Raw genomic sequence first — 15,007 nt, 5'->3', positions numbered from 1 at the left:
TTGAATTTGTATATAATTTCCTGAACATGCTCCGAATCTGATAGTAAAATATTTATGGATTTAGTATTAATTTTTAAAATCCTAAGATTCTATAGAAACATGAACAGGTCATTGTCCCCATTGGTGTCAAACGCACCAGCTCCAAAGTATGTTCAAATTCAATAGCAGTCTTCCAATCCGTTGATATAAGACCGCGTAATTAATGCTCCATGGTTATCAATAAGGCTTACCAAATTTTCATTCAAAATGGTTAAACAGAAACACCGTAGCCAATCCACCTTTTTTTCTGCGATAATATTTATATATGAGTTACAACTACCTTCCAAGAACACGATATCTAAATCATGGTAGAAATAAGCCAAAAACATAGGGATTAGAGGATACCTTTCCCCCGCATCCATAACCAATGCCAACTTGAAGTAATCTTTTTGAATACCATACTCGGGCAGGGCACCCCAAGAAACAAAAACTTTGATAAAATGCAACCGATAAAACACTTCAAGAATAGAGCCATTAGCTTTTGTCATCGGCACTCTTCGCCTTCTTAATTGTTATGCCAGAAACCAGACCATATCTAAGGTGTATTTTCCCTTCTCATTCTTGCTGAGGCCTCTCCGCAGTCCGCACGGCGACATCATCATTGTATATTCTCCCCCTTTCACCAGTCTCAAAATCATTGCCAATCCTATCGCTCCTCACTTTGTCAGGAGCAATATCCTCTGGCAAAATCTTCCGCTAGAAACATAGGGAATTCATTAAGAGGATCGAGGATTCAGCACACCATCATTACTGCATGACTGACAAGACTCCAATTTAGAGGCTACAACTGCAGGATCGAGACTTTCAATCTTCTGGGCAATGTCATCAGGATAGACATTGACGATGATGGTTTGCTTGGACACCATTTTTACAAGCAATGATTAGCTGAACGCAATGACTGTTAAATAGGCTGTGAAATTAACGATAGTGTTAAGCCCAGGGTTAAAATTTTTAGGCCCAAAGTACATTCCGAATTGATGCCAATTCAGGGCGGGGGTTGGTATAGAATGTGAATTTTTGACATTTTGAAAGCTTGTAGAATTTGCATTGGAGTTATCCCTACTTTTCCAAAATTAAATAAGACTGCTTTCATCCCATTAAATGTGACATCCCAGGCTGTCGAGTTTAAGACGGCCAAAATTTTTCTTAAAACTTTGATCATCCATGTTTGAGTTTGACAGCAGTGATCTCCTCCGTGTGACACGTTAATTCACCCTATCCCGGGTTTCAAATGATAGTAAACACATCTCCAATTTTCATATCATTTGGCCTCTTTAAAATTTATGGTGATGTAATCTCCACCTGATTTAAATCCGGAACTGACAGCAGTTGAGCATTTATAAACTTTACATCCCTACCTAGCAAAAATTGAGTAACCTGACCTGATACAAACTGGATTTGATATGCCAAAAATATTTCCCTTCAATTATCCACGCAAGAGGATCAAACAGAAAATTAAAGATATATGACTTTCATTTACATATACCAGCACATTTAACTTTACATTGAAAAATATTTAAAATATCATTCACAAAGTCGAATTCAATTGAAATAGTTGAATTTTTTCAGCCTAGGATTTGTTGTTCAGGCCGTCTTCAAAAAAAAAAAAATTCCCGTGAATTCTTCAATCTGACAATAGGGAAGAATTGAGTGAGAATCCTTGCACATGACCAATCAAATATAACATAAAACACCAATTATGACCAATCAAACAGCTCAGTCAACCTTTCCGTGACGTGTCCCCACATTGCTCTTTACCTTATCCTTCATACACCATTTAAGAAGAACCGACACCTCTCTGGAGACCTGAGAACAAACCATTTGTTCTTCCCCTTCTTTCCCATGTGGATTCTCACTCAATTCTTCCCTATTTTGTAACCTCTTAGATCTGGTTAGATAATTACTCTCCACTGTTGAGAAACTTCTCTTTTTTCTCTTTAAAACATCTAGACCAGACCCTCTTACACCATTTCTATTGGAAGTTGACCTTGACTCAACCAGCTCTACCTTAGATAAGCGGACAAGTTCTGTTTTCACTCGGAACAAAGAATCATTTGGTGCATTCTCTAGGACATCATCTGATTGAACTGTGAACTTATCTTTCAGAGTTTCACTTTTAGTCTCATTGCAACCATCATGATTGAGGTTACCTTGATCTTCTAATTTTACATTTTCACATTCAAGTCTTCCATTGGTGGCAGGAAAGATATCATTGTCAATCTCATTTTGTCTTAAGTTAGCCTTCTTACATTCTCTTGAAGCTTCCGCTGACAAACTAGACAAAGATGTTGATGTATTAGAACCGTTTATAAACATGTGAACCAATTCTCCAGCCTTTTCCGAAATACTGTTGGTGCATTTTTCTATTATATCAGCAAAGATACTACTTGGTAGTGCAGAATTACCAGAGTTACCAGTGATGGATATTAAACAATCACGTATTTCAGTTACTGGGTATTTATCCAAGTGAAATGGCATATCATGATTTGTACTGTTGTACGAGTGCACCTCTGTCTCATCGAAACCCTTGATATTTGTCAAAGCGCCTCCAGAATCAGTTGTACATTCATTCCCAAAAAAGTAACTGGTATAGTCTTCCCAGTCGAAGGGAAAACCAAACAGAAAATGACTGCATATCTGCTCAGAATAACAATTAGGATAAATTCAAATTATGAAGTAATCAAATAATAATAAGGGAGAATGACTGCTCAGAATAACAAATAGGATAAATTCAAATCATGAAGTAATCAAATAATAATAAGGGAGAATGACTGTTCAGCACACCCTAAGAATTCTTAGCCCCACAGTACAGTTGGGGTAGGTGCCAGCTCAGAATTGATGCCAAATACACAGGCGGGTGTTTTAGGGTGGGGGTGTTTGTTATTTTGATTTGCGCAAGACTGCAGTGGAATTCAAAATTCTGCAGTGCGGTGCAGTGTACTTTTCTGTAATAATAATGATAACAATAATAAAAGGTAATGTCAAATCTATAACAGTATAGGAAAGGCACCTATGTGACACCGTGTTGACCTATCAAGACAAGCATTGTTTTGGCAACCAAGATTTAACCTAGTAATTTAAACGTGTAAATATATTGATCTATTAAACTATTGTGTATAAAAAATGATAGGAATTATAAATAAACATTTTTTGAGAAAATAAAGATTGTTTCATCTCGTCACTTTCTGTGGTGCTCTCTCTCATTCACAAAAATCACTGGATTCTAAAGTGAACCGTGATCATGGAATGACTGATATGTTCGATTGAAAAAAAAAAAATCAAGTGAGCCAACAAATACACTGAAGTAATTTGAACCACAAGTTTTTTTATTAGTAAATGGGAATTTATTAAACGATCAAAGGCAAATATACAACAAGTACAACAATTGAAGCATCCCAAACTGAGGCACGAGATGCAGCCTCAGAGAAAAAGCAAAAAAAAAAAAAAAAACAACTGGCCCCAAAATAAGAAATCCCTGTTTACCCCTTGTTTAGCCAAGTAATCTACTAACCCATTTTTCCGACCTCCATTTCCACTGAATCCTGATTTCCATATTGGTAGACATCCATTTAAACTTCTTGATAGCCTCTCAGTAAGTCCAACTTACAGCACTTGGGTTTTTCAACTACCCCACCACAATCTTAAAGTCCCCTTCAGTAGCCAATTTGTTAATATTCAAATTTATAGCCAACTGTACCCTTGTAGGACTGCTTGGAACTCAGCATTGACCAAGTCATCTATCCCAGATGGTCCTAAAAATAAAGCAATAATGTATCTATCCTCATTTCTGAATACTCCCCCTATTCCTGATGGCCCCGGATTTCCAAAACAATTACTATCCTAGTTCAGCTTGACAAACCCAATTTCCGGAGGTGTCCAAACAGGAGATTTTGTCTTTTTTTGTTGAACTTTTTAGCTATAGCTTGCCAATTCCTGTAAATGTAATCATGGGAGGAAGAGAAAACATCCAAAGATCTGACCCAATATATAAACCTGTATACAATACAATCCACTATTTCAACCTCACCTCTTTCCTTTTCAAGGAAAAGTCTTGCATTTCTCCTCCCAAATTGTCCAAATTACAACAGCTCTTACACACCTCCACAAGATTCTTCCTTGATTTGTTGGCCGCACAAAGGTAGAAGTGTCAAAAAGGCAAAGACCACCTGCACCCAAACAAAGAGAACCTTTCCAAAATACCAACAACAAAAAACAATAGGACAGATGATTAAGAGGTGGTAGCATCTGTTACATATGTAGTCCAATCTTTGGATGGATATGTTTACACCGTAGAAAGATTGGGCCGGATGGGCCTTTTTCTTTTTATTATAATTCAGCCTGCCTTTGAGTTCTGTTAGTCTGATAACAGCCAAGAAGAGAGAAGAAGAAAGAAGAAAGAGAGAGAGAGAAAGGAGGAGAAAATGAGAGAAGAAAAGTCTGGTTCGAATAAGGGAAAAAAATCACTTCTCCCATTAGGCCAAACATGTTTTATATTACTAACATAATGGAAAAGACACATGTGCCCTTATTTAAGTGAGGGACACTAGTTCTAATATAATATTACAGATCAGCAACCTCAACATAAGTATAAAGATAGAAATACCCCTACACTAACACTCCCCCTCAAGCTGGGAGAGTATATATCATATAATCCCAGCTTGTTACATATGTAGTCCACTCTTCCCCGACTCAACCCTTCTATAAATAAGTCTGCCCACTGGTTCCCTGTGTTAACATATGCAATGTCTATCACTCAATTCAGCACCTTCTCTCTCACAAAGTGACAATCAACCTCTATCTGCTTGGTTCTTTCATGAAACTCCAGATTAGAACAAATATGAACTGCAGCCTGATTGTCACAATAGAGCTTCATTGGAGTGTTAATATTGTATCCTATCTCCTGTAGAAGGTTCCTTAGCCACACTAATTCACAAGCAGTATGTGCCATAGCTCTATATTCTGCCTCTGCACTGCTTCTCACCACGACTGTTTGCTTCTTACTTTTCCATGTCACCATATTAACCCCCAAGAAAAGTGCAATAGCCTGTGGTAGACCCCCTATCAGACATAGAACCGGCCCAGTCAGCATCAATATTCCCTTCTATTTCAAGTTTTCCACCACTTTTGTATATCAAACCACAATCAGGGGCCCCTTTTAAATACCTCACAATTCTTAGAACCGCATCCAAATGAGGAACCAGAGGTTTCTGCATGAACTGACTTACCACATTAACCGCAAATGAAATATATGGCCGAGTAATGGTTAGGTAGTTCAGTTTACCTACAAGTCGCCGGTATCTGCCAGGGTCTTCAAACACTTCACCCATATCACTGTTCAGCCTAGTACTTGTTTCCATAGGTGTTTCAGTTGGTTTAGCACCTAACAAACTTGTTTCCTCCAGCAAATCAAGCACATATTTCCTCTGACACAAATTAATACCATGCTTAGATCTTGCTACTTCTATCCCCAAGAAATATTTCAATTTACCAAGGTCCTTTGTTTGAAAAAGTTACTGTAGAAAAGTCTTCAACCTGTCAATGCCCATTTTATCATTCCCGGTAATAACAATATTATCTACATACACCACCAATAGGATTTTTCCTGCTTGAGAGTCATGACTGAAGACGGAATGATCAACTTGGCACTGTTTCATACCAAACTTCTTTACCACCTCACTAAACCTACCAAACCATGCTCGAGGAGACTGTTTAAGCCCATATATAGCCTTCTTTAGTCTGCATACCTTACCTTCCTCCCCCTGAGCAACAAACCCCGGTGGTTGCTCCATGTAGACCTCCTCAAGCAAATCACCATGCAAAAAAGCATTCTTGATATCAAGCTGATAGAGGGGCCAATCATACATAGCAGCAAGAGATATCACAACACGAGTCGAACCTATCTTAGCAACTGGGGAGAAGGTCTCTGTGTAGTCAATACCATAGGTTTGGGAGTACCCTTTTCCAACCAATCGAGCTTTCAGGCGCTCAACACTACCATCAGGTAAATACTTAACAGTATAAACCCACTTACAACCGACAGCCTGCTTCCCGGGAGGAAAAGTGGTGAGGTCCCAAGTATGATTATGAATTAGAGCTTAGAGTTCTTCTTCCATTGCATGGCACCACCCTGGAGAGGCAAGGGCTTCTTGGACATCCTTAGGGACAACAACTGAGGATAACAAAGAGATAAGTTGGCGGTGGAAAGCGGAAAGGTGAGTGAGTGAAACATAATTAGAAATAGGATGAAGGGTTACAAGTGTGTTTACCTTTCCACAAGGCAATGGGAAGATCAAGATCAGATACTGGGTTTGGGGTTGGTGCGGAGACAACTACTGGATCTGTCGATAGTGATGGAGCCGGAGGAGTAGCAGCCGGTACATGTGGGTGATGTGTATACACTTGACGGATAGGTGGGCGTTCAACAGGTGGTGGCACTGAAGGCAAGGACTTGGTCATGGCTGGAACAAAGGGAACAGAATCGGCAACTGGAAGTGGAAGAGGGGGAGGTGATGAGGAGGAAGAAGCATCACCGGACCCCAAGAAAAACGGAGTAGACTCAAAGAAAATAACATCAGCACACACAAAGGAGCATCGAGAACTAGGATGGTAACACTTATACCCTTTTTAGGTCCGGGAATAGCCAAGGAAGATACACTTAATGGATTGTGCATCTAACTTGTCCTTATCGGTGCCCAGATTATGGACGAAGCAGACACACCCAAAAACCCGATGAGAAAGAGGAAACGGAGACAAGGTGGGAAACAAAGTAGTGAATGGAGAATGACCATCAAGGATAGACGTGGGCATCCGATTAATCAAGAAGCAAGAAGTAAGCACCGCATCACTCCAAAAGGGTTTGGGAACATTCATGTGATGCGTGAAGGATCATGATGTCTCCAAAAGATGACGATTCTTTCTCTCAGCCACCCCATTTTGTTGTGGGGTGTAGGTACATGAGGTATGATGTATAATGCCATGTTGGTCCAAGTATTCTTGAAATGATGAAGATAAATATTCACGGCCATTATCAGAACGAAAAATTTTAATGTGAACACCAAATTGATTGTGAATCTCAGCATAAAATTTTTGGAAGATGGTAAGCAATTCACTTCTTTCTTTCATTAAATAGAGCCACATCATCCTTGAAAAATCATCAAAAAAAATGACAAAATATCTATATCCATTGTATGACATCACTTTATAAGGACCCCAAACATCTGAATGAACCAAAGAAAAATGACTCGACACACAATTATCAACCCTAGGACTGAGGGGAATACAATGATGTTTCCCCAACTGACACGACTCACAATCTAAAACAGAAAGTTGACTCAACGAAGGAACCAAAGATTTCAAAACTTTCAGCGAAGGATGACCAAATAGACAGTGCCACTGGAGAGGAGAGAGAGATGACTGGAGAGTTGTTGATGTTCTTCCACCATCGTCAAGATAATACAATCCACCGGCTTCATGCCCTCTACCAATCTTCATCCCCGTCTTGAGATCCTGAAAATCACACACAGAAAGGTAAAAAGTAATTGAGCAATTGAGTGACTTGGTCAACTTACTAACAAACATAAGGTTAAACGGAAATTTAGGGACATACAAAACTAAGGATAAAGATAAGGGGGTCAAGTTAACATTGCCAACACCACAAATCAAGGATGTGGAACCATTAGCAAGGGTAACAGATTGTGATGTTGAGCAATGAGAGAGAGAAGAAAACACACCTGGAGTTCCAGTCATGTGACAGGAGGCCCTAGAGTCAATAATCTAGGGATTGGGTGTGGATGCCAAACAAGCCATACCTAAGTGTGCGAAAGTAGTCGTGTTCTGCTGAGATGTGGATTGGACAAACCTCTCATACTCATCACAGGGAATACTCACAATCTCCTTTCCAGGAACATCTGTGGATGTAGGACGCATCTGATTAGTTGAACGATTCTCCTGTCTGAAACTGGTGTCACTAGTCAGGGCATGATTGGCCCAAGTTGAGGGTGGACCATGCAAGTCATAGCAATAATTAATGGTATGTCCATCCATACCACAATGAGTACATCTCCTCGGACCCGAGCCACGTCCTCTGCCACGAGCTCCCCCTGAATCTCTACCTCCAGTACGACCACCACCATGGTTATATGTAGGTTCACCACCACCACTCCGGCCATATACCGGACCACTTCTACCACCACGGTCAGACTGAGCTCCTCGAGCTCCACCTCTAACACCACGGCCCCTTGACACTGCAAAGGTTGATCTATCAGAGACATAGAGTTCTCAGTAGATCCAATGGAAGTCCTCCGAAGTCAAGCAAACACCTCTTCTAAGGAAGGGAGAGCTGACCCCCCTAGTATCTGAGCCCGCACTAGTTCATACTCAGATTTCAGCCCCACCAAAAATCGAGTCACATCAAGTTGTTCTCTCTGATGTTGCTGAATTTTGACATCAGAAGTGGGGAGGTGATAAACATTCAACTCATTACGAATGTTTCTCATACTAGCATAGTACTCCTCAAGACTCTGATTGCCCTGTTGCAGATTAAAGTATTCCTAATACAGCTGATATACTCTAGTTGTATTGTCTTGACCTGAATACAACTTCTTAGCATGGTCCCACACATCTTTGGCAATGTCAAGAAACATGAAATTTACACTAATCTTGAGTTCCATACTATTCCATAACCACATGATAATCTGTGCATCCTCTTGTTCCCAGTCTTCATACTCATGAGAATCAATGAAGGGTTTCTCCTCCCTTATGTGTTTCACCTTCTTTGCCTTCAGAAAAACTTCTACAGATTTAGCCCAAGGTACATAATTCTCTCCATTCAGTTTAATGGAGGTCATTTGAACATTTAGGTAGTCAGTAGGTATCATCACATTAGATTTGCTATCATTGTTATCTCCCATTGCTGAATTCTGTTATTACTGAATTCGGCACATGCACACTACTTGATCACACTGATCACACTAGTTTCAGCACTTGTTATTGCTGAAGGTTGTACTCTTTACACCACAAACCCTACCCTACGACTACCTGAAATCTCACCACTATATGAGAACCACTCCCCCTTCAAATCACACAAAACAGCATAAACCCTAGCACACTACAGTCTAAAATCCCATCATACGATCTGAAACATACTTCCTATTTGATCCATAACAAAAATATGCATAGAAATCTCTTACCTCATCACCCGAAAAACAAACCACACAAGAAGAAAATCAGTCCACACAAGACACCCACTACACCACACGAATCAGCCCTCTTCTCTTCATCGATTAGGGGAGGGCTTCTTAGAAACCACAGCAACCGACCATGAACAGCACAATTGGAGGCATAAAACCTCCAAGGGAAGAGGGCGACCACTCCTTTTCAGCCCTTTCCCTTATCTCCAATCGATGGCAGAGAAATTAAGAGAAAACCCTAGATTGAGTGCGCAAAAAACAGAAATCTAGGCAGATCCGAGTTGCTTAGTTGTGCTCTGTTACCATATTATAATTCGGCCTGCCTTTGAGTTCTGTTAGTTTGATAACAGCCAAGAAGAGAGAAGAAGAAAGAAGAAAGAAAGAGAGAGAGAAAGGGGGAGAAAAGGAGAGAAGAAAAGTCTGGTTCGAATAAGGGAAAAAAAAAATCACTTCTCCCATTCGGCCAAACATGTTTTATATTACTAACATAATGGAAAAGACACATGTGCCCTTACTTAAGTGAGGGACACTAGTTCTAATATAATATTACAGATCAGCAACCTCAACATAAGTATAAAGATAGAAATACCCCTACACTAACACTTTTTATTATTTTATGTTTATGTCATCTTTTCCTGTAATGGGCCTTAAGTATATCGGCCTCTAATTTCTTTTTATGCTTATCAAGTTAGCCACCCTATTGGAGCCATTCATGTAATTGCCTCATCTGTTAGTATTTGGATTAATAAAAGAGATCATAGGGGCTAGAGAGAGGTACAATTGACTCTTCTCCTTCTTCCTTCTCCCATCTCTCTCTCCTCTTCTTGCTTTGTTTTCTCCACTCTTATTTTGCTGTTTTCTTCAATAACCACAGCACCCTTTGCTGTTACAGTTTTCTTATTGATCAGAGCAAACCCTACCTTTTTTCTCTTTCTTTTAATCCCATAACAGTATCTATGGAGAGATAAGTTATTGATTGGTCAGAGATTCATTCGGCCTGGTTGGTAGAGGATTCCCGGAGTGTTTTTCACTTCAGATTGATGCCCAAGATTGCTTCTTGGAGATTTTACTCAACCCTAGCCAACTGGAGAAATTCAAATTAAGAGTCCTAGAGGTGTTTTGAACTTGGTGTTCAGGGTTTAAAGGATGTTTTCGGACCCTTTTTGAGATAAATCCAAGCTGAGCAAAGATTTGGTGTACCCCTAACGAGCAGCTTTAGTTTTTAGGTTTCTCCCAAGTTGTAGGGATGAGTGAAACCCTAGTTTTTGGCTCCTATTCAGGTCAATGATTGCTTTAATTGTTTTCAGTCATCATTATTTACTATCTAAAAACCTCCTTTTGAAGTTTTGGACTTATGGAAAACTCTAGAGTAGAGATCAAGCAGGGCAAGGGTCCGAACTAGGTCTGGGAGCTTCTATAGATCCTCTTCTAGTTGTGACAACTGTGAAACTTGACAGAACAAATTATCTAGCTTGGTCATAGTTAATTAGAATTCGTGTCTGAAGTAGAGGGAAATGGGGATTTATTTCAGGTAGACCAAGGAGGATGATCCCTCCTATGAGAATTGGATGTAGGAGAATTATACTATCATAGGATGGTTGGTGAATTCAATGCAACCTTACATCAATTAGCAGTACTTGTGGGTTGACTCTATAACACTATCCCAAATCTCCTTTGCACAGTCCTTTTCTCAAAATGTATTATCACTAGAGCACACAAACTGAAAATGATGTGAATGGTCTATGGCAGGGGGAGAAACCTTTACCTATATACTACTCTAAGCTGAAATCACTCTAGCAAGAAATTGACTTAATGGAAACAGTGATTTGGGAGAGCACAAAAGATGATGAAACATATAGAAAACTAGAAGAAAGAAATACGATGTTTGAGTTATTAACAGAATCCAATCTGCGTATGATATTACTAGGCAAAATAGTATGGCCAAGGATGATGTCTCACTATCACAGGCATATGCTATGGTTAGTACTTGGCAACTGTTTGACGATATGACTACGGCTTCTGACCTTTTTACCTCCTATCAACTGTTTTCTAGCCATGACAAGAGGTGTAAAGGGGGTTGGGCCAGCACGGCACGGCACAGCCCGGCCCATGGGCAGCGGGTGCCATGTCGCTCCCCAGTGGAAATTTTGGGGGTCGGCCCAACACAGGCCACGGCCCAAGCCTAGGCGGGCCCGTGTTGTGCCGTGTCATGCTGCAGGCCTGGGCTGGACCGGGCTGCAGGCCGTGCCAGGCTGGGCCTGGGCCGAACCATGTTGCATTGTTTTTTTTTTGTTTTTTTTTTAATTTTGAATTCTTTTTGACGTAAAATTGTAAAACTAAAATATTTAACTTTCCTTTGAACTTTGGGAATTGGGAACTATTTAAAAAATTAAGAAATGAGAAATCTAAGTTATCTACACATAAATGGAAAAAAAATACTTAACCAAATTGAAATAAGAATGATGGAATAACAAATTGGAAGAAAAATAGGAATTTTATTTCATTTAAATTTGAATGGTACAAATTACAAATACAATGATTGGATCATTGGATACTTGGATGAATGAAATTAGAAAAATGGAATAAATTAATAAAATATAAACAATATGGTTACAAATTGAAAATACAAAATTACATTGTTAAAAAAATTAAAAAATATCAAATATATTAAATAAAATTAAAAAAAGATACAATAATTTGAAGAAAAAAAAAATTCTATACAAGTCAAATTCATGAATCATCATTCATGACTTTCATCATCTGCTTCGGGTGAAATATCTGGTGTAGTATCATGCCCTCCCTTGTCTTGTAATCTATCTTCTGCATCTAGCCAATCCTTGAAACAGATGCACATCTCTATGCTCTCATTGTTCATGCAGCTTCTTTTGTCATCCAGCACCCTAGTACCTGCACTAAAACAAGACTCCGATGGAACTGTAGACACCGAAGGGGTTAATAGATCACGTGTCATGGCAGCGAGAACTGGATAATTTTTCGAATGTTCACTCCACCAGGCTAAAATATCAAAATTATTTGATCATTCACCTAAATTAGAAAAAAATTTGCTTGTAAATAAAAATTAAGTTCAGTAAATGAACTTGTTGTAGAACTAGCAGATTTCTGCCTTCTACTTATTAAATAAAAAAATTTTTTTCTTCTACTACTAGGCTCAAGGTCAAAAGTAGAAGAAGATGATGAACAAGTTGTAGGTATATTTCCTACAACTTTAGATGCATACAAACTGTGCATTTCAAATAATAAATTATTAACTTCTTCTTTTTTATTTTCTATATCAATATTCATATTTTCACAATATGATCAACTAAAATATCTAAACCACCTTTCCTAATCCTAGGGTCTAATATTATAGCTAAACAATAAAGGGGAGAAATGTTCTCCCAATATTTTTTAATTCAACAATACATTGAAATTGTGGATTATTTCTATATTTTGCAAAACAATTACTAATTATCATTAATTGATAAGGTAAATAACAACTAGTTGGATGATAAATTCCAGATAATTGATTAGTTGCATCATAAAAATGTTTTAAAAAATCTCTTATACAAACTGTCATTTCCCAGTCTTCCTCAAATATCATATCATTAGGCATTTTTGAATTATAAAAATCAAAAAGAATTTGTTTATGAGATATACAACTTTCTAACATAGCATAGGTAGAATTCCACCTATGCTTTACATCTAATATAAAATGTTTATATTTTAAACCATAATTTTGACATAAATATTTAAATTCTTGATTTCTTGCCCCTAAACTTTTTATATATATAATAAAATTTCTAATTTTTGAAATATGAGTAGAAATAATATTCAAGGCATCTTGAATACATAAATTTAAGATGTGACATGCACATCTAATATGAAATAATTTACCATTTAAGCATGGCCTTAATTGAGATTTTAAAATATTTATTGCAGAATCATTATTGCTGGCATTATCAAAACTAATAGAAAATAATTTATTCTCTATTCCATAAGCATGCAAAGTATTTAAAATACTTGCAGCAATAGTCGGGCCACTATGTGGCTATTCAAGCCTAGTAAAACTTAAAATTATTTTATTCAAAAGCCAATTTTCATAAAGGAAATGGTCGGTAACACAAATATAACTAATATTAAATTTGGATGTCCAAGCATCCGAAGTAATTGCAACTTTAGAATTAAGATTTGCTAACAAAGAAATTAAAGTTTGTTTACATGAATAAAAATTTTTTAAAGCATCAGTTCTTATAGTATTCCGAGAAACTTTTTTATATTGTGGGTTTACAAAACTACGCAACCACTTTTCTAGCTTTGGATCTTCAGCTAACATAAATGGTTGTTTTGCATGTACAATATACTTAGCAAGTTCTTGTCTCATTTTTTCTTGTGAATATTTAAAAGCACCAAAACTACTCCCCCTCCCAATCTGTGTTTGGGTTGTTTCTCTCCCTTCATCTTCTTCTCGCTCATGTGTGAGCAAATGTTGCTCAAATGACCCGTACCATCCTTGCTACAATAACTAAAGTCCTTCCTACATTTTTGGCAAACGGCCCTTTTCCCCTTCCCCTCAATATCCTCTACTTTGAAAATTTTCCAAACCGGGCTACTCAGCTTAGAGGCCTTCCTTTTTCCCCTAGTATCAGTACCAAGGGTGAAAGTTCCACTTCCATCAACATCAATCGCATCAGTGCTAACACTAACATGATGCGATTGAATATCATCAATGGTGAACATGTTGGCGAATCGGTTTTCAGAAGAGCCGACCATTTTTTTAAGTCTAAAAAGATAAAAACTAATCTAATTCGACTTACCCGGATTGCCGGTTCAAAATCCCAACTTGATTTCAATGGTTGAAGCCTTTCAACGTCCAAGCCTCCGAAATTGAGATACTTGAGCTGGTTGAGCAAGCCTTCTTCTTGTTGAAAGTCGAAACTTCAATTAAGTTGAGACTTGAGAATTGGAGAATGCAAAATCAGACAATCAGCTAATCAAAATTACTCAGATTGCAGAGAATTGAGAATGTATGAGTATGAGAGAGAGAGAAGAGAGATTAAGAGAATTGTTGAATTGGTGTGATGAGAATGGTGGAGGATAGGGCTATTTATAGGAATTGAACATAATTCAATTGCCCAAAATACCCGAAAAACTATCTGTTATTTAGTTGTTAGGAGGGGTATTTTGGTCATTGTAAAGTTATTTATAACTTTACCCAAAAATCCCCCCTAAACTAGTTATTATATAACTATGGGGGGGATTTATGTCATTCTTTCAACCCCCCATAAGCAAAATACACAAATACCCCCCTAATATGGCTATTTATAGCTGTTGGGAGTATTTTTGTAAAAAAACCCCCCAAAATCTAAAACTAGTCGTTGGGACCCAACGGCTATATTCCGGGCGAGCCGAGCGTGGTCCAACCCGATTTACACCTCTAGCCATGACAAGATATCCCTAGCAGATGGATCTCTTGCTCCTATCTCAGGAAAGGGAGACATTAAGACTTCAAACTTCCTTACCCTCACCTATGTTCTTCATGTCCCTAAACTTGGTACTAATTTATCTATTAGTAGTTTGACAATATCTTTGAACTATTGCATAACCTTCTTTCCTTCTTATTATGTTTTTTAGGACCTTAAGTCCCGGAAGGTGATTGGGAGTGACCATGAGGCGAATGGGATACACTTGCTATTTCTTTTTTTTTTATCAATAACAAGAACTTTTGTTAACCAATTAGAAAAAATAAGTACAAAGAGGGGGAGATAAACTATCTTAACTCC

General features: G+C 38.2%; 1 protein-coding gene across 1 annotated transcript in view; it reads right to left on the bottom strand.

The window, feature by feature from the left end:
• Positions 1–1,520: 1,520 nt before the first annotated feature.
• LOC104586089 (uncharacterized) overlaps positions 1,521–15,007 on the bottom strand; it is a 30,342-nt gene continuing 16,855 nt past the window's right edge. The window contains exon 4 of the mRNA XM_010243208.3: positions 1,521–2,676. Within this exon, the coding sequence (XP_010241510.1) occupies positions 1,756–2,676 (921 nt within the window). The 3' untranslated portion in view covers positions 1,521–1,755. The remainder of the gene's footprint in view (positions 2,677–15,007) is intronic.

The sequence above is a fragment of the Nelumbo nucifera genome, chromosome 1, assembly GCF_055504915.1.
Source record: "Nelumbo nucifera cultivar China Antique chromosome 1, China Antique-T2T, whole genome shotgun sequence".
Taxonomy (NCBI): Eukaryota; Viridiplantae; Streptophyta; class Magnoliopsida; order Proteales; family Nelumbonaceae; genus Nelumbo; species Nelumbo nucifera.
This window is presented reverse-complemented; position numbering and strand designations above follow the sequence as displayed.